Below are 19,902 nucleotides of genomic sequence, written 5' to 3'. Positions count from 1 at the left end.
ATGTAAATATCCTGTGTGTCATGAAACTTTAACTCATTAGTTTTGGCATCTACGGATGCTTCCTGCCTGAATCGAGTATGACCAAGATGGTTCCCCAATGGCAATTGAGTTAAGTTTCAAAAGGATTCCCTAGTTTCTGTGTGGAGAACAGGGGGAAGCAGGGAGACCAGCTAGGAGGCTTTCATATTAATCCAGTGAGAGATGGTAGCAATGGACATGCTGAGATGTCAGATTTTTGGATGTATTTTGAAGGAAGAGCTGGCAGGTATTCAGAGAAAAAGAAGAGATAAGCATGACTCCATGTTTTGCTCTAGGCAATGGGAAGACTGGAGTTGCTATTTTCTGAGATGAGATCGCTGCTCTAACAGAAAGACCTGGACTATTAGTGGCTTAAATCGGGTTGAAGTTTATTTATTGCCGTTGACCCAGGGCCCATTTGGCAGCTCCATAATCATCAGGGACCCAGGCTCTTTCCATCTCATTACTCTGGCAAAATAGGGCTTCCACCTCGTGGTCCAAAATGGCTGCCTCAGGGCCTGCCATCACATCTGCCTTGCAGCCAGAAGAAAGGAAGAAAGGGGGCAAGTGTCTTTTCATTTTGAGTACACATGTCCTTTTTGCTCACATCTCGTCTAAGTCAGAACTTAGACACATGGCCACAGCATGTGTGCAGAGGAGGCTGGGAAATGATTCTTTGTTCTAGGTGCTCATGTGCCCAGCTATAAACCAGTGGCTCTAGTATTATGAGCAAGAAAGGAAGAATGTATGTTTGGGGAACAACTAGTCAACTTTCCCTAATGGGTCCTGAATGCTGCTCTTCCTACATCCCTTATGTCCCTCTCCAGTCCGTATTCTACATCTCACCTGGAAACAAAATTCCTAAAACATAGATCTGCTCATGGCCTTCCATGGCTCATTACTCTTTCATGGGTCTCCAGTGTCCTCTGAATTAAAGCCGAGTTTCTCAGCCTGGCATGTGAGCCATAATCTGGCTCCACCTTCCAGCCACTCCAGCCTCATTCCTTCCACCCCATCCACACCTTACACTCCCACAGTATCCGCACATACCTGTGTGCTATCTTTTCCTTAAGCTGATCCCACAGTCTGGAGCATCCTTTCTGGCCTGAGGACATCCTTTCTGTTCGTATCACTGAGATCAACACCACATCCTGCAGGGAACTCGCCCAGCCTTCTTACAGTGGGGCCCACGAGCTGCAGCATCAGTGCCTCCCACAAGCTCGCAGCATCCCCATCACCTCATCCTAGCCGGGAGGTCAGCTATTTGTATGGTGCCTGCTTTACTCCAGGCGAACTCACTAAGTCTTTCCTCTCCTGTCTGCCTTCCTTCTCACCACCCTTCCCTCCTGTCCACACTCTGCCCCTCCTCCCTTCCTCCCAGTTATGGAGTATGAAAGTGCTGCACTCAGCACCTGAACTAAACAAACAAACAAAGAATCAATTTTTCCAGTTACTAAGGTCATGTGACAAATCATTCCAAGACCCAGTGGCTTCAGACAACGGCCACATTTAGTTTGCTCACGAACCTGCCATCTGCACAGGGCTTGGTGGAGGTGACATATTTGTGCTCTACATGGTGACAATAGGGGTGGATTGGAAGCTGGGGCAGTGTCTTGGATGGAAAGGCTCAAACAGCTGGAGCATGGACCAATTAGGGCTCCTCCACCATCTAACCTTTTCTCTATGTGGTCTGTCCAGCACGGTAGCTTCAAGGTAGAGATACGTGTTTCTTACATGTCAGATAAGGGCTCTGAAAATGCATGGAGAGAAAGAGAGAAAGAGAGAGAGAGAATGACTTACGTATGATAAGCCCTCTGATGGGGGAAGAGTCCTCTCTTCCCTGGAACAGCACCCAACGTTTATCAGGAATTTATTAACAACTTCAACAATGATAAAGGGATGCATGGCTTAGCTGGTAGCCCGAAGAGATATTCTAAACACCTTGGGTGCATATGGGAATCATGTAGGAGGCCCTCAGAGGAAGGAATTTGGATGCATTGTTCTGTTTATAGTAACAACATTACAGCCATCAATGCTCTGGCATTTACTGTGGGTTAGATCTTTGTCATGAATTACTTTCTTTCATCCTTCCAAACTTTGTGACAGGGGCCAGCACACTGTGGCCTTCCACTTGTTTTTGTAAATAAAGTTTTATTGGAACACAGCTCTGCTCATTTGTTTGTATAGTATCTGCAGCTGCTTTCCTGCTGTAATGGCAGAGTAGTTGCAACAGGGACCAGATGACCCCAAAAGCTGAAATTATTTGCTATCTGGTCCTTTGCAGAAAATATTTCTTAACTCCTGCCCTAGAGGTAGATGATATTAGGAGACCAGTTTATAAAAGAGAAGAAGAAGGCTCAGAGGGGGATGCTTTATTCGAGGTTGAGAGAGTCAGCGTCCATACTTTTTGTTTTTATTTATTTATTTATTTTTTTTCTCGGTACGTGGGCCTCTCACTGTTGTGGCCTCTCCCATTGCGGAGCACAGGCTCCGGACACACAGGCTCAGCGGCCATGGCTCATGGGCCCAGCCGCTCCGTGGCATGTGGGATCTTCCTGGACCCGGGCACGAACCCATGTCCCCTGCATCGGCAGGCGGACTCTCAACCACTGGGCCACCAGGGAAGCCCGTGGGCTTTCTTTAGTTGGGTCGAGCAGGGCCTACTCTTTGTTGCGGTGCGCGAGCTTCTCAGTGCAGTGGCTTCTCTTGTTGCAGAGCATGGGCTCTAGGCGTGCCGGCTTCAGTAGTTGTGGCACACGGGCTCAGTAGTTGTGGCTTGTAGGCTCTAGAGCACAGTCTCAGTAGCTGTGGCCCACGGGCTTAGTTGCTCTGCAGCATGTGGGATCTTCCCAGAGCAGGGATCAAATCCGTGTCCCCTGTATTGGCAGGTAGATTCTAAACCACTGTGCCACCAGGGAAGTCCTTATACAATTTTTTAAATACAATTTTTAAAGGCTCCACTGCATTTAAAGTTATTGCAAAATATTGGCTATGTTCCCCATGTTGTACAATAAATACATCCCTGTAGCTATCTAACACCCAGCAGTTCGTACCTCCCACTCGCCCACCCCTATATTGCTCCCGCGCCACCCCCCGCCCCAGCCACTGGTAGCCACTTGTTTGTCCTCTATGAGATGGTGATTCACGACAGCTTTGGGGTTGTTTTTATCTCTTGTTTTTGCTTTTTATTTTGCAAAGTGTGTGTGTGTGTGTGTGGTTAATCCATTTGATAACCCACTTGGGCTCAGCTACTGGTATTCCTCATCTGTGGATGATGGATCCAAGAGGTGATGCTTCAGAGTTTCTAGATTTTCTCTACCCTGGACATCCCCATCTTAGAGACCAACATGGAGCTTGCTGTCTAGGTGCTTTCATCCTGTCCCCAAGAGTTCCTGCTGTTGCTGGGGGCTGGGCCTCCCTAGACTTGTTAGGACAAGACTTTCCTTCCTGGTCAGGGCTCTGGAACCCCCTGGGGCTCTTGAGCCTCATGTAGCTCCGAGGAAAGTGGGTGATAAGTTACCAAAGAACTGCCCACCTCCAAGACTTCTGGATCCTCCACCCTGAGTGCTGTGCTGACCCCTGACCCTCTCTCATCTCCAGCTCTGTACACTTCTGCCATGTCCTGCCCCCACTCACCAGTTTTAACTAAATAAGCATGTTTTGTCTTGCTAAAAAAACAAAAAACAGGGCTTCCCTGGTGGCGCAGTGGTTGAGAGTCCGCCTGCCGATGCAGGGGACACGGTTTCGTGCCCCGGTCCGGGAAGATCCCACATGCCGCGGAGCGGCTGGGCCCGTGAGCCATGGCCGCTGAGCCTGTGTGTCCGGAGCCTGTGCTCCGGAATGGGAGAGGCCACAGCAGTGAGAGGCCCGCGAACCGCCCCCCCGCCAAAAAAAAAACAAACCAAAAAACAAAAACCAAAAAACCCTCTTGGGACATGTGGAAACAATTTATCAGTCAGATATTTGTCATTTCGTAAGTATTCTGAAGTATGCCTGTGGATTTTTGACAAACCTGATCCAATCATAAATCAAATGAGTTACTTGGAGTCAAATAATTTCCAAAACAAAATCATGCAAATCTTTTCAGTGTTTTTTTTCAGCTTTATTGCACTATAATTTACATGCAATAAAATTCACTAAGTTTAAGTGAACATGCTGATGAGATTTGACAAATATATGTTATCATGTATATAAACACCAGTGCGATTTAGAGATTCTTTCCAAACCCCCCAAAAGTTCCCTTTGCAGTAATCACTTCCCCCATCCCCTCTGCCCTTGGTAACCACTGATCTTCATCCTCTCACTATAGTTTTGTTTTTCCTAGATTGTCATGTAACTGGAATCATACATATTGTGTAAATACCAGTAGTTCATTCCTTCTTTGTTGGGGGGAAGGGGCCCACACCACAGGGCATGTGGGATCTTTGCCGACCAGGGGGTTTGAACCCATGCCCCCTGCATTGAGAGCTTGGAGTCTTAACCACTAGACCATCAGGGAAGTCCTCATTCCTTTTTTTTTTTTTTTTTTTTTTCTGTACGCGGGTCTCTCACTGTTGTGGCCTCTCCCATTGTGCAGCACGGGCTCCGGACGCACAGGCTCAGCGGCCATGGCTCACGGACCCAGCCGCTCCGCGGCATGTGGGATCTTCCCAGACCAGGGCACGAACCCATGTCCCCTGCATTGGCAGGCGGACTCTCAACCACTGCACCACCAGGGAAGCCCCCTCATTCCTTTTTATTGAGTACATTGTATGAAGTTATTCTAAATAACTTATTCCTTTAGCTGTCGATGGACATGTCAATTACAAAATTGGGTTGCTTCCAACTTTTGGGTATTGTAAGTGGGATGGGTTGAATTGCCTCGCCCCTCTCCCCCCACAAGTTCATATGTTGAAATCCTAACCTGCAGGAGACCACAGAATGTGACATTATTCGGAAATAGGGTATTTGCAGATGTAATTAATAAAGATGAGGCCGTTTTGAATTAGGGTGAGTCTCTCCTCAGGCCCAGGAGTCCTAGCCCCTCCCCCCTCAGACCCAGAGTGTATGGCCCCATGTCTTCCTGCCTCAGGACCCAGGAGTTTGGGAACCTCTCAGGCTAGTAGGTCTTGGATTCTGAGCATTGAAATGATCAAATTGTCCCAGAAAGTCTACGAGGAACACATATATTTATGTTCCTTATTTATTTTTATTGCAGTATAGTTGATTTACAATATTATATTAGTTTCAGGTGTACAACATAGTGATTCAAAATTTTTATAGATTATATTCCATTTACAGTTTTTATAAAATATTGGCTATAGTCCCTGTGCTGTACAGTATATCCTTGTAGCTTATTTTATACATAGTACTTTGTAAGGAACATATTTTTAGAAGAGGAAACATGCTGGTACATTTGAAAGACACAGAGGACCGAAGTCCGGAAGCAGTAGCTGCAGGATTGGGATCGTGGGGTCCCTCCAGCAGCTGTGCGAGTGCGACGTTATTGGAACTGCGTGTAGGCCCCGCCCCCCAGACCACGGCCTCTCCCCCGGCTCCGGAAACTACCATGCCCAGCTGCAGCTGCGCTCATGGCCCTTCCCCATAGGTCCCTCCCCCGGAAGTTCCGCCCTCCCCGTTTCCGGAAGCCGAGGGTTCCAGCGGAGCCTGCACTTCCTCACGTGAATCCCAGGCAGCGCGCTCTTAGGACCGACCCCGGGCGCGGGTCTGCGGGCGGCTGCAGTGGCACCGCCCCCCCCGCCCCCGGCTCCGGCCCGGTATGAATCGCTACATTCTGCCGCTGTCCGTGCTGGGCACAGCGGCGGGTGGCGCCGTGCTGCTCAAGTAAGTACGTGTGGGTCCCGCAGGCGCGGTAACGGCTGGCCGGTGGGCAAGGACGAGGGAGGGAACGCCGAGTGGAGATTGCCAACCCTTGGCCCACCCAGGAGTCCTCCAGCTCACCCGTCCAGCAGTGCTCCCAGAGAATGCGGGGGCAAGCCTGGTCCCCGAGAGGGCAGGTCACGGCCCAAGGTCACCCAGAGAAAGGGGCGGATCCGGGCCCTGGTAAACATTTTGGTCTAGTTGCTCTGGACTTTTAATGGATTAATTCATTCATTCAGCGGACACTTATTGAGCACTTCCCATATGTCAAGTCGTGGCCCAGATGCAAGGAAAGTGTGTACCACCTAAGCTCCCGTTGTCCGGAATTAGAGAAACAAATTAGAATTGTCCAAGTCAGTAAGTGAAAAGATGGTATTGCGTGGTATGTAGACATACTGTAGTTCTTTCTTCTCTTTCCTAGGCTAATTCGTTTAATAAAAACAAGACAAAACGGGACTAAGAAGTAAAAACTATTAGGTATAAAATAGCTACAAGGATATATTGCACAACCCGTGGAATATAGCAGATATTTTATGTTATAAATGGAATAGGTTATAAATGGAATATAACCTTTAAAAATTGTAAATCATTATATTGTACACCTGTACCTTATATAATATTGTATATCAACTATACTTCAATTTAAAAATCCCCCCCAAACCAAAAAACAGCTACCAAATATTCTATGGGAGCACCGGTCAGTAGAACTTCTTGTGATCATCGAAATGTTTTACATTTGCCCTGTCCATTATGAGCCATACCGTGCGACTACTTTTTATTTATTTATTTATTTTTGGCTGCGTTGGGTCTTCGTTGCTGCGCGTGCGCTTTCTCTAGTTGCGGTGAGCGGGGGGCTACTCTTTGTTGCGGTGCGCGGGCTTCTCAGTGCGGTGGTTTCTCGTGTTGCGGAGCATGGGCTCTAGGCGTGCAGGCTTCAGTAGTTGTGACACGCGGGCTCAGTAGTTGTGGCTCGCGGGCTCTAGAACGCAGGCTCAGTAGTTGTGGCGCACGGGCTTAGTTGCTCCACGGCATGTGGGATCTTCCTGGACCAGAGCTTGAACCCATGTTCCCTGCATTGGCAGGCGGATTCTTAACCACTGCGCCACCGGGGAAGTCCCTCGGCTACTGTTATTTTTATTCATGCTGATGTCTTTCAGTTCTGAAAAAGCTTAAAAATAAAAAAGTGGGGCTTCCCTGGTGGCGCAGTGGTTGAGAATCCGCCTGCTAATGCAGGGACACGGGTTCGAGCCCTGGTCTGGGAGGATCCCATATGCCGCGGAGCAGCTGGGCCCGTGAGCCACAACTACTGAGCCTGCGCGTCTGGAGCCTGTGCTCCGCAACAAGAGAGGCCGCGATAGTCAGAGGCCCGCGCACCACGATGAAGAGTGGCCCCTGCTTGCCACAACTAGAGAAAGCCCTCGCACAGAAACGAAAACCCAACACAGCAAAAATAAAAATTAAAAAAAAAAAAAAGTGCCAGCATGGGAAGAATAAAAGAAAACTGAATGCCCTAGGGGGGAAAGTATGACTATTGTTTTATTTTTTTTACTTTTTATTAAAAAAATTTTTTTTATTGGAGTATGGTTGCTTTACTATGTTGTGTTAGTTTAGACTATTTATTTTTAATTAAATTTAAAAATTAGCCTCAGGGGACTTCCCTGGTGGCGCAGTGGTTAAGAATCCGCCTGCCAATGCAGGAGACACGGGTTCGAGCCCTGGTCCAGGAAGATCCCACATGCCGCGGAGCAGCTAAGCCAGTGCACCACAACTACTGAGCCTGTGCTCCAGAGCCCACAAGCCACAATTACTGAGCCTGTGTGCCACAACTACTGAAGCCCGGGTGCCTAGAGCCTATGCTCCGCAACAAGAGAAGCCACTGCAATGCGAAGCCTGCGCACCGCAACGAAGAGTAGCTCTGGCTCGCCGCAACTAGAGAAAGCCCGTGCGCAGCAACGGAGACCCAATGCAGCCAAAAATAAATATAAAAAATAAATTAATTAATTAGAAAAAAGAAAAAAATTAGCCTCTGGTGGCTGGTGCCTACTGTGTTGTACATTGCCCTTCTCTTGTGTGGAGATAACATTGTTTACTTGGCCAGTTCCCTGTTGGTGACATTTGATTGCTTCCAGTATTTAGCCTCTGGAATGTGGGCATAGTAGCAGAATAAGGGCCCCCAACGATGTGCACGTCCTAATTCCCAGAACTTGTCAAAGGGGACTTTTCAGATGTCACTGTGTTAAGGACCTTGAGATGGGAGAGGATCTGGGTTATCCAGGTGGCCCAACATCATCACAACGGTCCTTATAAGAGGGAGGCAGAAGCATCAGAGTCAGGGACTTGAAGATGCTGTGCTGCTGACTTTGAAGGTGAAGGAAGGGGCCACGAGCCAAGGGATGCGGGCGGCCCCTAGAATCTGGAAAAGGCATGGGGACGATTCTCAGTTCTCCCTGGAGCCTCCAGAAGGCACACAGCTCTGCCGACACCTCGATTTAAGCCCAGTGAGACCCATTTCGGACTCTGACCTGCAGACTGTAGGAAATAGCGTTGCATGGTTTTAACCCACTGAGCTTGTGGTGATCTGTTACAGCAGCCACAGGAAGCGAATACAGGGGGTCTTTCTAAAATGACGATTGTCTCGCTGTGCACGCTCCCCGCACCAGACCATGCTGAGTCCTTTACCTGTACCACGACACCGGTCCCATGGAGTTATGCGATGTCGCTTCCACCTTTCCGTTGGGGGAACACAAGCTCAGAGAGGTCATTTCCCTGAGATCACAGCAGTCAGGGGCACCTGTGGTGAGAGAGGGCAGACAGACCGAACTGACCTGCTGTTTTTTACCTCCAGGGACTTTGTCGCCGGCGGGGCTTGTCCCAGCAAGACCACCATTCCCGGGAAGACCGTCATTGTGACCGGCGCCAACACGGGCATCGGGAAGCAGACCGCCTTGGAGCTGGCCAAAAGAGGTGAAGTCCCGGTGGGCACCTGCTTCTCTGCCTGAGGCTCGGGCGCAAGATCTGGTGGTGGATGGTTTGATTTCCCGGGGGATGTTGAGGCATCTGATTCTTTTGATTGCAAGTGGCAGAAACAAACTCACACTGGCTTAAGCCCCAAAGCCTTGTGTCTCTGGAAGAGGGAAGGACAGGTTCAGGGTCTCAGAGGAGGCCGTGGGCGCTCAGCAGTTATTGGCTTGGGTTTTTCTCTTTGCATCGGCTGTGCCCTTTCCTACTGTAGTTGGACTCAGTCCTAATGGCTGGGTCAGGGCCTGGGTCAGAGGTTGGGGGTCAGGCTCTCCCAAGCTTACTGGTCAGGCGTTTTGTAGGAAGAACACCCTTCGATTTGGGTCTGTTGGACGTTTTTCTCATGGTCAGACTGGGCTTAATGGAGGAGAAGTGCCCTCCTCAGCACATGCAGATGTCTTTTGAACTTGGAATCAGTGGGGTTTCCTGTGGGCTCAGGTACGAGAAAGGGAGGAGTTAAGGTTTTGTTTGAACAGCTGGAAGACCAAAGCTGCCTTGGCTGGGATGAGGAGGCCAGGGCAGGGCAGGGGTGAGGGCTGGGGAGACCGGAAACTCTCCTCAGGCTGGTCGAGTCGAGGTGGCCAGTGAATGGGTCCCTGATGGACTGACCAGGCCTGAGCTGCCTGTTCACCCCTGGGGTGAGAGTGGTGGGGGGCCATGAGGGCAGCCCCCCTGCCCCCCACACCACATGGGGTTTCCCCAAGGGAGGGACAGGTGTTCCTTTTAGGAAAAAGTGAGAAGGGAGGAACTTCCCTGATGGCGCAGTGGTTAAGAATCCGCCTGCCAACGCAGGGGACGTGGGTTTGAGCCCTGGTCTGGGAAGATCCCACATGCCGTGGAGCCACTAAGCCCGCGCGCCACAACTACTGAGCCTGCGCACCACAACTACTGAAGCCCACGCGCCTAGAGCCCGTGCTCCGCAAAAAGAGAAGCCACCGCAATGAGAAGCCCGCGCACCGCAACAAAGAGTAGCGCCTGCTCGCCGCAATTAGAAAAAGCTCACACGCAGCAACAAAGACCCAATGCAGCCAAACATAAATAAATAGACAAATTAAAAAAAAAGAAATAAAAAAAAAGAAAACAAATAAGACAGCTAATTTATTTAAAGAAAACATAAAGTGAGAAGGGAAATTGGGCCAACACACCCACTGTGGTCCCTTGAGAGCCAGGCTGCCACTGGGAGGACAGACAGATCCGGGACTTGATGAGTCCATTCTGGGCTGTGTGATGGGGGCCGGCTGTGGAGGACGAGCCCTGGAGACCCACGCGGTTCGGCATCCTTGCTGCCCATCCTCTCAGTCCCTGCTCCTTCTCACTTTTCTAATTTGAAAAAAAAAGTTTAAAAAAATTAAATTTTTTCCTTTTTTTTAAAATTTTGGCTCTGCCGCCCCAGCATGCGGGAACTTAGTTCCCCGACCAGGGATGGAACCTGCGCCCCCTACAGTGGAAGCACGGAGCCTTAACCCTCTGGACTGCCAGGGAAGTCCCCCAAAAGTTTTCTTTTTAAAGCTGTATTAAGATTTAATTCACACATTTAAAGTATACACTTCCATGATTTTTAGTATATTCACAGAATTGTGCAGCCGTCACTGGTCGCCATTTTAGAACATTTCTCATCACCCCAAAACGCAACTGGGCTCCTCGAAGCCATCACCCCCTACTTTCCCTTCCCCGCCAAAGCTAGGAAACCAGTAGTCTTCCTTCTGTGGATTGGCCTCTTCTGGACATTTCAGATAAATGAATCATGCACTCTGTGTCCTTTTGTGTCTGGCTTCTTTCACTGCACATCACGTTTGTGAGGTTCATCCATGGTGTAGATATGTTGGAATTTCCTTCCTTTTCATGGCTGATATTCCACTGACGGACAAATCACATTTCACTTATTCATTCATCCCTTAAAAACATTTTTTTTAAATTTTATATTGGACTGTAGTTGATTTACAGTGTTGTGTTAGTTTCAGGTGTACAGCAAAGTGATTCAGTTATACATATACATGTATCTGTTCTTTTTCAAGTTCTTTTCTCATTTAGGTTGTTACAGAATATTGAGCAGAGTTCCCTGTGCTGTACAGTAGGTCATTGTTGGTCATTTATTTTATGTATAATAGTGTGTACATGTCCATCCCAATCTCCCAATTTATCCCCCCCATCCCCTGGTAACCATAAGTTTGTTTTCTACATACATGACTCTACTTCTGTTTTGTACCTTACTTCATTTGTACCCTTTTTTTGGATTCCATATATAAGTGATATCATCTGATATTTGTCTTTTTCCATCTGACTTACTTCCCTCAGTATGACAATCTCTGGGTCCATCCATGTTGCTGCAGATGGCATTATTTTGTTCTTTTTATGGCCGAGTAGTATTCCATTGTATATATGTACCACATCTTCTTTATCCATTCCTCTGCTGATGGACATTTAGGTTGCTTCAGGAGTGGAACTTTTGAAAAAACTTTCATTAAAAAGTTTTTTTTTTTTGGTCTGGCTCTTCCAGGAGGTACCATCATTCTGGCCTGTCGAGACTTGGAGAAGTGTGAGGCAGCAGCCAAGGAGATTCGAGGGGAGACCCTTAATCACCGCGTCAACGCCCGGCACCTGGACTTGGCCTCCCTTAAGTCCATCCGAGAGTTTGCAGCGAAGATCATTGAGGGTAAGAGGGATGACGCTGGCCTTGTGGGGCGAGGACTTGGGCGGCCAGGCTGGGAGGAGGGAATTATACCAGGCAGGTCCTAGAGCCAGGTATTGGTTGCCACCTGTTTTCGTTCAGCCTTTGGGTAAAGATTTTACATTTTTTTCTCTTCTGACATTTTCACATTTACATATTTTTTATTTTTACATGAGGGAAAGAAAATTAAAAGCATAACATTTCATGACATGTGACCATCATATGGAATTCAGATTTTATTTTATTTTGGCTGTGCCACATGGCTTGTGGGAGTTTTTTTTTTTTTAGTAAATTTATTTATTTTATCCTGCATTGGGTCTTCGTTGCTGCACATAGGCTTTCTCTAGTTGTGGCAAGCGGGGGCTACTCTTCGTTGTGGTGCGCTGGCTTCTCATTGTGGTGGCTTCTCTTATTGTGGCTCGCGGGCTCTAGAGTGCAGGCTCAGTAGTTGTGGCGTACAGGCTTAGTTGCTCCATGGTATGTGGGATCTTCCCGGACCAGGGATCAAACCTGTGTCCCCTGCATTGGCAGGCAGATTCCCAACCACTGCACCACCAGGGAAGTCCTGGGATTTCTTTTTTTTTTTTTTTAATAAATTTATTTATTTATTATTATTATTATTTTTGGCTGTGTTCGGTCTTCGTTGCTGCGCACAGGCTTTCTCTAGTTGTGGCGAGCGGGGGCTACTCTTTGTTGCGGTGCGCAGGCTTCTCATTGCGGTGGCTTCTCTTGTTGCAGAGCATGGGCTCTAGGTGCACGGGCTTCAGTAGTTGTGCCATGTGGGCTCAGTAGTTGTGGCTCGTGGGCTTTAGAGCATAGGCTCTAGAGCGCAGGCTCAGTAGCTGTAGTGCACAGGCTTAGTTGCTCTGCAGCATGTGGGATCTTCCCGGACCAGGGCTCGAACCCGCATCCCCTGCATTGGTAGGCGGATTCTTGACCACTGCGCCACCAGGGAAGTCCCGGCTTGTGGGATCTTATTTCCTGGACCAGGGATGGAACCCGCGCCCTTGGCAGTGAAAATGCAGAGCCCTAACCACTGGACCGCCAGGGAGTTCCCAGAATTCAGATTTTAGTTTCCATAAAGTTTTATTGGCATGCAGCCATGTGCATTGGTTTATGTTTTATCTGTGGCTGCTTTAGTGCTGGGAGGGCAGAGTTTAGTAGAGACAGACCATATTGCCTGCAAAGCCAGAAATATTTACTACCTGGTCCTTTATAGAAGAAGTTAACTGACTGCTGTCTAGGACAACTAAGTCCTATGTGTGCTTGGATCCTACAAGAAGTAGAGGCCAAGGAGGGAGGAAGAGTTAGCCAGGTGCAGAAGGGCAGAAACGCTGATCCAGCCAACATTTCCGGAGGCCCTCTGGCTCTTGGGTGACGCAGGTGACACAGACGTGAGTCAGATTCAGGCTCTGCTTCCGAGGAGCGCCCGGGCCGGTGGGGGACATGGCCGTGCCAGTAGGTAACTGAGGGTTAGTGCAGAGAATCTGGAGCTCCCACATTCTTGCTGTGTGTTTCTTTTTGCAAATCCAGGGATCAGGCTGGCATTTCTCTGCACTTCCGTCACATTGATGCCTGACTCACTCTTTTTTGCTCCCCACCACATGGTCTCAGAACCACTTACGAGTTTATTTTTTTTTGAACAGGAATAACATTTGGAGGGTTAAACGTTCAGAAGGTGCACATGGGGATACAGCAAAACATCTTCCCGCCACGCCTGCCATTAGCTCCCAGCATGCCGTCCTCAGATGTGTTCAGTGCTCCACCTCTTGTGTGTCCTACTGGGGACCATTTATGCATTTATAAAGCAAACAGGGATACACTTCCCCTTGGGTTTTTTGTACAAAGCGGAGCCTGTTATATACCTGGTGCTGCCCCTTGCTCTTTCGGAGATCGTTACAGGCAGAACTTTTTCCTTCTTTTCTTGTGGCTAGCTTGTGGTTTTTTTTGGCCACTGCGTGGCATGTAGGATCTTAGTTCCCTGACCAGGTATGGAACCCGTGCCCCCTGCAGTAGAGGCATGGAGTCCTAACCCCTGGACTGCCAGGGTATTCCTGTGTGTGTATTTTTTTAAATTTTTATTGAAATATAGTTGATTTACAGTGTTTTTGTAGTTTCAGGCATACAGCAAAGTGATTCAGTTATATACCCACACACGCTCACACACACACACACAGAAAAATTCTTTTTTAGATTCTTTTCCATTATAGGTTAGTACAAGACACTGAATATAGTTCCCTGTGCTATGCAGTAGGTAGGTCCTTGTTGGTTATCTATTTTATACATAGTGACGTGTATACTTTAATCCCCAGCTCCTGATTTATCCCTCCCCGCTTCTCCTTCGGTAACCGTAAGTTTGGTTTCTATGCCTGTGAGTCTATTTCTGCTTTGTAAATAAGGTCATTCGTATCATTTTTTTAGATTCCACATGTGATATCATATGGTATTTGTCTTTTTCTTTCTGACTGACTTCACTTAGTATGATAATCTCTAGGTCCATCCACGTCGCTGCAAGTGGCATTATTTCATTCTTTTCTATGGCTGAGTAATATTCCATTGTATATATGTACCACATCTTCTTTATCCATTCCTCTATCGATGGGCACTTAGGTTGCAGAAAATACTTGTCAAATAGATAATAACGAAGCCGTTCTACCCAGCAGGTTGTATTATCACCCCTTTTACAGAAGGGGAAACTGAGTCACACATTTGTCCTCACCCCTGTCTTCCAGAGGAGGAGCGAGTGCACATCCTGATCAATAACGCAGCCGTGATGCGGTGCCCCCACTGGACCACCGAGGATGGCTTTGAGATGCAGCTTGGCGTTAACTACCTGGGTGAGGTTGCAGGCTGTGTGGCATCGGCCTGGGATGTGAGCAGGAGCCCCCGTGGGCCAGACACAGGCTCCGGGAGGGGTCTTCCTCTCTCCATTGTGGCCAGGCGGCCGTGAGTAGGGTCACCTGGAAGCTCGGGGAATCGCCTTTTCATTGCTGGACCCTCAGTCCTTCGGACCTTCCATCAGCCTCTTGGCCATTTGTCCCTTTGTCTGTCTGTCCCCCAGCCTCTGTCCGTCCTTCTCTCACTGTGTCAGTTTATCTTTTGTCACCCTGAATGCATCTGCAGTCCATTAGTAAGGGTGATGGACGTTGGGTGGACACCAATCATATAGGATTAAGGCCCACCCTAATGACCTCACCCTAATGGCCTCATTTTACCTTGATCACCTTTCTAAAGACCCTGTCTCCAAATAAGGTCACATGCTGAGGTACTGGAGGGTAGGGCATATTTTTTTAGGGGGGTTGGGGAGGGTGACACAATTCACCCATAACACATGTGATTACCCTTCACCCCCTTTGGGCTGGGACTCAGTCATGTGACCTGATGGAGCTGCAAGAGAGTCTGGGAAATGTAGTCTTTCACTGGGCAGTCTCATGCATAACCCAAAATTCTATCACTGAAGAAGAAATGGAGAAAGGATTTTGGGAGACAGAAGGCATCTCTTCTCTAGCTGACCTCATAGAGGGTTATCACAGGGCTTTGTGACAATTTGTTGTCAGGAAAGTCTGGTACATTGTAGGATTTTTTTTTTTTTTTTTTGACATGCCACACGGCTTGTGGGATCTCAGTTCACTGACCAGAGATTGAACCCTGGCCGCAGCAGTGAAAACCCAGAATCCTAACCATGAGGCCACCAGGGAACTCCCACATTGTAGGATTTTTAGCAGCATCCCTGGCCTCCACCCACTAGGTGGCAGTAGCACTCCCTCTACTGTCCACAATTGTGATGATCAAAATTGTCTCTAGGTGGTGCCAAATGCCTGCTGGTGGGGGGGCGCAAAGTTGGACCCTGTTGAGAAACATGGGTTATGGGAGGATGAAGTAAGGTGATGTTCTCAGTGTGGTCCTGTGCACGGGACAAGAATTCAGTGAAGTTCTCTTCTCGTTTCCCACCATCCAGGTCACTTCCTTTTGACGAACTTGCTGCTGGACAAGCTGAAAGCCGCTGCCCCTTCACGCATCATCAACCTCTCGTCCTTGGCCCACGTCGCTGGGCACATAGACTTCGAGGACTTGAACTGGGAGAAGAGGAAGTATGACACTAAGGCAGCCTACTGCCAGAGCAAGCTGGCCATTGTCCTCTTCACCAAGGAGCTGAGCCGGCGGCTGCAAGGTGTGTGTGGCGAGCCTCGCTGGTCTCCCCTTTCCTTTAGCTCCGAGCCTGAGACAGTCCTGCTGTGACTCTGGGTGGACAGGAGGTCAAGCATTGGCTCCAGGACCGAGTAGGCAAACATATGACACACTTACCACCACGCTCCCCGCTGGTGCCTGAAGCAGACATCACTAATCAATCACAGCATTCTTCTCTGCTTATCCCGGACAGGCACCTGAGCCTTTGGTGCTCTAGACCAGTGAACCTTTGGCAATATCTGGAGACATTTTTCGCTGTCAGTTTGGGGAGCAGGGGCAGGTTGGGTGATGTTCCTGGCATCTAGTCGGCAGAGGCCAGGGATGCTGCTCAACATCCTGCAAGGCACAGGACAAAGAATCATCCGACCTCAGCGTCCATAGTGCTGAGGTTGAAAAGTCTGCCCTTTGCCTTTGCTTCTCAAAGAGTCAGTAGACCAGCAGTGTCAGCTCACCTGGGTGTTTGTCATAATTGCAGCATCTCAGACCCCCCCCCGACCCACTGCTTCAGACTCTGTGGGGTGGAGCCCGGCGGTCTGGGCTTCTCAAGCCCTCCAAGTGATTTTTACACGCTCAGGTTCAGAGGCTCTGCCCTGGGCAGCCTCTGAGACAGAGCTGCCTTGCAAGTGAAACTGGGGATGTGGAGGTTTCAGAGCAAGAGGGTGACATGGATTCAGGGGGAGCCCCCTAGGATGGTTGGTATCAGCCTTCCTGGTGAGGGGTGAACCTGACGTCTGCCTGCCTCACTTTTTCCTTCTTTTCCCAGGCACGGGTGTGACTGTCAATGCCTTGCACCCCGGCGTGGCCAGGACCGAGCTGGGCAGACACACGGGCATGCACAACTCCGCCTTCTCCAGCTTCACGCTCGGTAAGTCCCCTTCCAGTTTGGGGTCCCTTAACTGAACCCCTGTCCTCCTAGCTTGGGGCTCAGGACCCTCCTTCAGTGCATTAGGGTCTTCCTGAGAAGCAGAACCAATAGGGTGTACATAGATATTTAGAGAGATTTATTAGGGGGATTGGCTCATGCATCTGTGGGGCTGAGAAGTCCCGGGACCTGATCTGTACGCCAGAGGCCCAGGAAAGCTGACGGTGTAGTTGCAGTCCAAACCCAAAGGCCTGGGGACCACGGGAAGCGATGGTGTAAGTCCCAGTCCAAGTCAGAAGGCCAGGAGCGCCAGTGTCTGAGACCAGGAGGAAATGGATGTCCCTGCTCAAGGAGAGAGAGAGAATTCGCCCTTTCTCCACCTTTTTGTTCTATTTTCACCCCCAACTAATTGCATGGTGCCCACCCACATTGGTGAGGGTGGATTTTACATAGTCTGTTGATTCAAATGCAGTCTCTTCACACCCTCACAGACGCCCCAGAAATAATGTGTTACCTGCTCTCTGGACACCCCTCAGCCCCGTCAAGTTCACACGTAAAATTAACATCACACTCAGAGGCGATCTTAGGGCCTTTGTTCTGCCCCCTGCCCTCTATCTTCCTTGGTACCGAGTCACTTTCATGTGTCTACCCAGCCTGCCAGCCTCAGAATAGCCCTGGGAAACAGGCCAGAGCCTGTTTGATGAGACTGTTTCAGAGGTAGAGGTCATGGAGCTGACTTCCTGGAGTCCGGCCGTGCTTGGGCTAACTCCAGTTTCATGCCAGACTAGCTGGGCCACCCAGCAAAGTGACTTCTCTCCGAACCTCCCTTTCCTTATCTGCCTCAGTGGGGAGGATTAGATGAGACCTCCCTAAAAGAGCCAGCACAATTCCTGGCCGAATAAATAATTAGAGCTTTTTAAACTAGTGTTTATAATCCTGAAAAATATTTAGTTGGTGGGGGCTAGGTATCAGGGACCTTAAGCTGAAGCTGGCACTGGAGACACTCAATACACAGAAGCTACTTTAAGGAAAGATCGGGTGGGATGAGGACTTGGGGCTGACATAGAGGAGGGGGACCTTCCGTTTGCCTGGGAAAAGCCAGGAGGGCTTCCTGGAGGAGGCAGCTTTCAAGCTGGTCCCTGTATCTGGAATTATTTGTCTGGGCAGTGCCAGGGAAGGGAGCTCCTGGTGTTGGGAACCAGAGGGACAAAGGCCTGGAGGAGAGCTCTGTGGGACTCCAGGGAAACTTCTGGCCTTCATGGGCCCTGAGCCACCTGGGGTGGTGCTGGGCTTTCTGTATCTTCCTCTCTGAATGTGTGGACTGAACTCTCTGTGGGCCGATGCAGGGCCCATCTTCTGGCTGCTGGTCAAGAGCCCCCAGCTGGCGGCCCAGCCCAGCACCTACCTGGCCGTGGCAGAGGAGTTGGAGGGCGTTTCTGGAAAGTACTTTGAGGGACTCAAAGAGAAGGCTCCGGCCCCGGAAGCTGAGGATGAGGAGATAGCCCAGAGGCTTTGGGCTGAAAGTGCCCGCCTTGTGGGCTTGGAGATGTCCTGTGGATCCTCTGAGAGGGGACAGCCCCTCCCCAAATAACTTCTGGGAGCAGGTATGAAAGCCACCAGGGAGGCAGTCACCAAGATGGAACAGCAACCAACCAAAGCTGGCTGCCATGCTCGCAGCACCCTCTAGGTGGCAGTCTTGGCCAAAGAATGCTGGCTGCCATGCCTGCAGTGCCCTCTAGGTGGCAGTATTGCCCCCTTTCTGGCCACAGTGGATTGGACAGCAGGTGAACACCTGACCCAGGGGCTGGCTGGTACAGTGTGCCCTGCTGACAACAGGTGAGCTGGGCCATCAGATGCCTCCCTTGGGAATCCAAACCAGGAATTTTGGGGTGCGGCATCAGCTCCCTCTGGTGTGGGCCATGTCGGGGACTGGATGGACGTGGGCAAATTGTCTGGCTGATGCTTGAGTTCATGGTCCCCTTTTGGACCTTGCACACCTCCAGTCTCGCCTCTGAGCCTTGGTTTCTCCAGCTGTAAACTGTGCAGAATAACCTGACTACCTCATTAGATGGTCGTGAATTATCGCTTGGCTTGGAGAATGGCAGCTGCACATTCCTTGCCGTTGGATGTTTGCTGAGGACCTTCTGTGTGCCGGACCCTGGCAGGGTGCTGGGGATGCCCCCCAGGAGCAGACCGACTCAGGTCTGGCCTTGTTATCTCGGAGTCACGCTGGGGACAGCATGGTGGGGAGGAACCACTGAGGAAACAGGATGCCTGGGATCACGACCTTCCCTCCCATCCCCACTCGCCAGCTGCCATGCTATGGGTGGCCCTTGGAGGGACCCGAAGTGGGTCTCTCTGGGCTGAAAGCAAGGAGTGAACAGTTCTGAGAGAAAGACAAATACCATATGATATCATCATGTGTGGAATCTAATTAAAAAATGATACAAACGAACTTATTTACAGAACAGAAACAGACTTACAGATATCAGAAAACAGACTTGCGGTTACCAAAGGGGAAACGTGTGTGTGAGGGGGAGGGATAAATCAGGAGCTTGGGATTGACATACACACACTACTGTATAAGATAGCTAACCAACCAGGACCTGCTGTACGGCACAGGGAACTCTGCTCAGTATTCTGTGATAACCTATATGAGAAAAGAAAAGGATCTGAAAAAGAATGAATACATGTGTATGTATAACTAAATCACTTTGCTCTACACCTGAAACCAACACAACATTGTAACTCAACTATACTCAAATAAAAGTAAAGAAAACAGAGTGAACAGGTATGGTTCCTTCTGGAGGCTCCCAGGGAGAACCTGTTTCCTTACGTTTTTCCAGCTTCTAGAGGCGCCTGCACTTCTTGGCCTGTGGCCCCTTCAGACAATGGCAGGCCAGGTCCTTCTCACGCTGCCATATCTCTTTTTTCTCGCGCTTCTGCCTCCATCTCCTGTTTTTAAGGACTCTTGTGATATCCCTTGGCCCATCCAGATAATCCAGGATCATCTTCCTCCTTGAAAGTCAGCTGATTAGAAACCTGAATCCCATCATCCACCTTAATCCCCCCTTTGCCTTGTGAACTAACAGGGTCCTGGGGGATAGGATGTGGGCACCTTGGGGAGGACCCGCTTTTCTGCCTACCACTCTGTCCTTTTCAAAGTCTGCTTCCTTAGCACCCCCAGTGGACTTCCCATGCGTTCCCTTCTGCTCAAATAAAGAGGAATAAGCTTCAGGGACTTCCCTGGCAGTCCAGGGGTTAGGACTCTGCGCTTCCACTGCAGGGG

At 49.5% G+C, this 19,902-nt stretch overlaps 1 protein-coding gene across 1 annotated transcript; it reads left to right on the top strand.

Annotated features, from left to right (window-relative positions):
• Positions 1–5,776: 5,776 nt before the first annotated feature.
• On the top strand, positions 5,777–18,204 carry RDH13 (retinol dehydrogenase 13; the record flags this gene model as incomplete). Its single annotated transcript, XM_079723701.1, has 7 exons — positions 5,777–5,841; positions 8,723–8,841; positions 11,393–11,548; positions 14,296–14,400; positions 15,522–15,734; positions 16,515–16,616; positions 17,960–18,204. The coding sequence occupies 7 exons, from the start codon at positions 5,777–5,779 to the stop codon at positions 18,202–18,204; spliced, it is 1,005 nt and encodes a 334-aa protein (XP_079579827.1).
• Between the last annotated feature and the right edge of the window lie 1,698 nt (positions 18,205–19,902).

This window comes from Hyperoodon ampullatus (assembly GCF_949752795.1).
Source record: "Hyperoodon ampullatus genome assembly, chromosome: 18".
NCBI lineage: Eukaryota > Metazoa > Chordata > Mammalia > Artiodactyla > Ziphiidae > Hyperoodon > Hyperoodon ampullatus.
The sequence above is the reverse complement of the archived record's forward strand: the minus strand, read 5'-3'. Positions and strand labels throughout refer to the sequence as shown.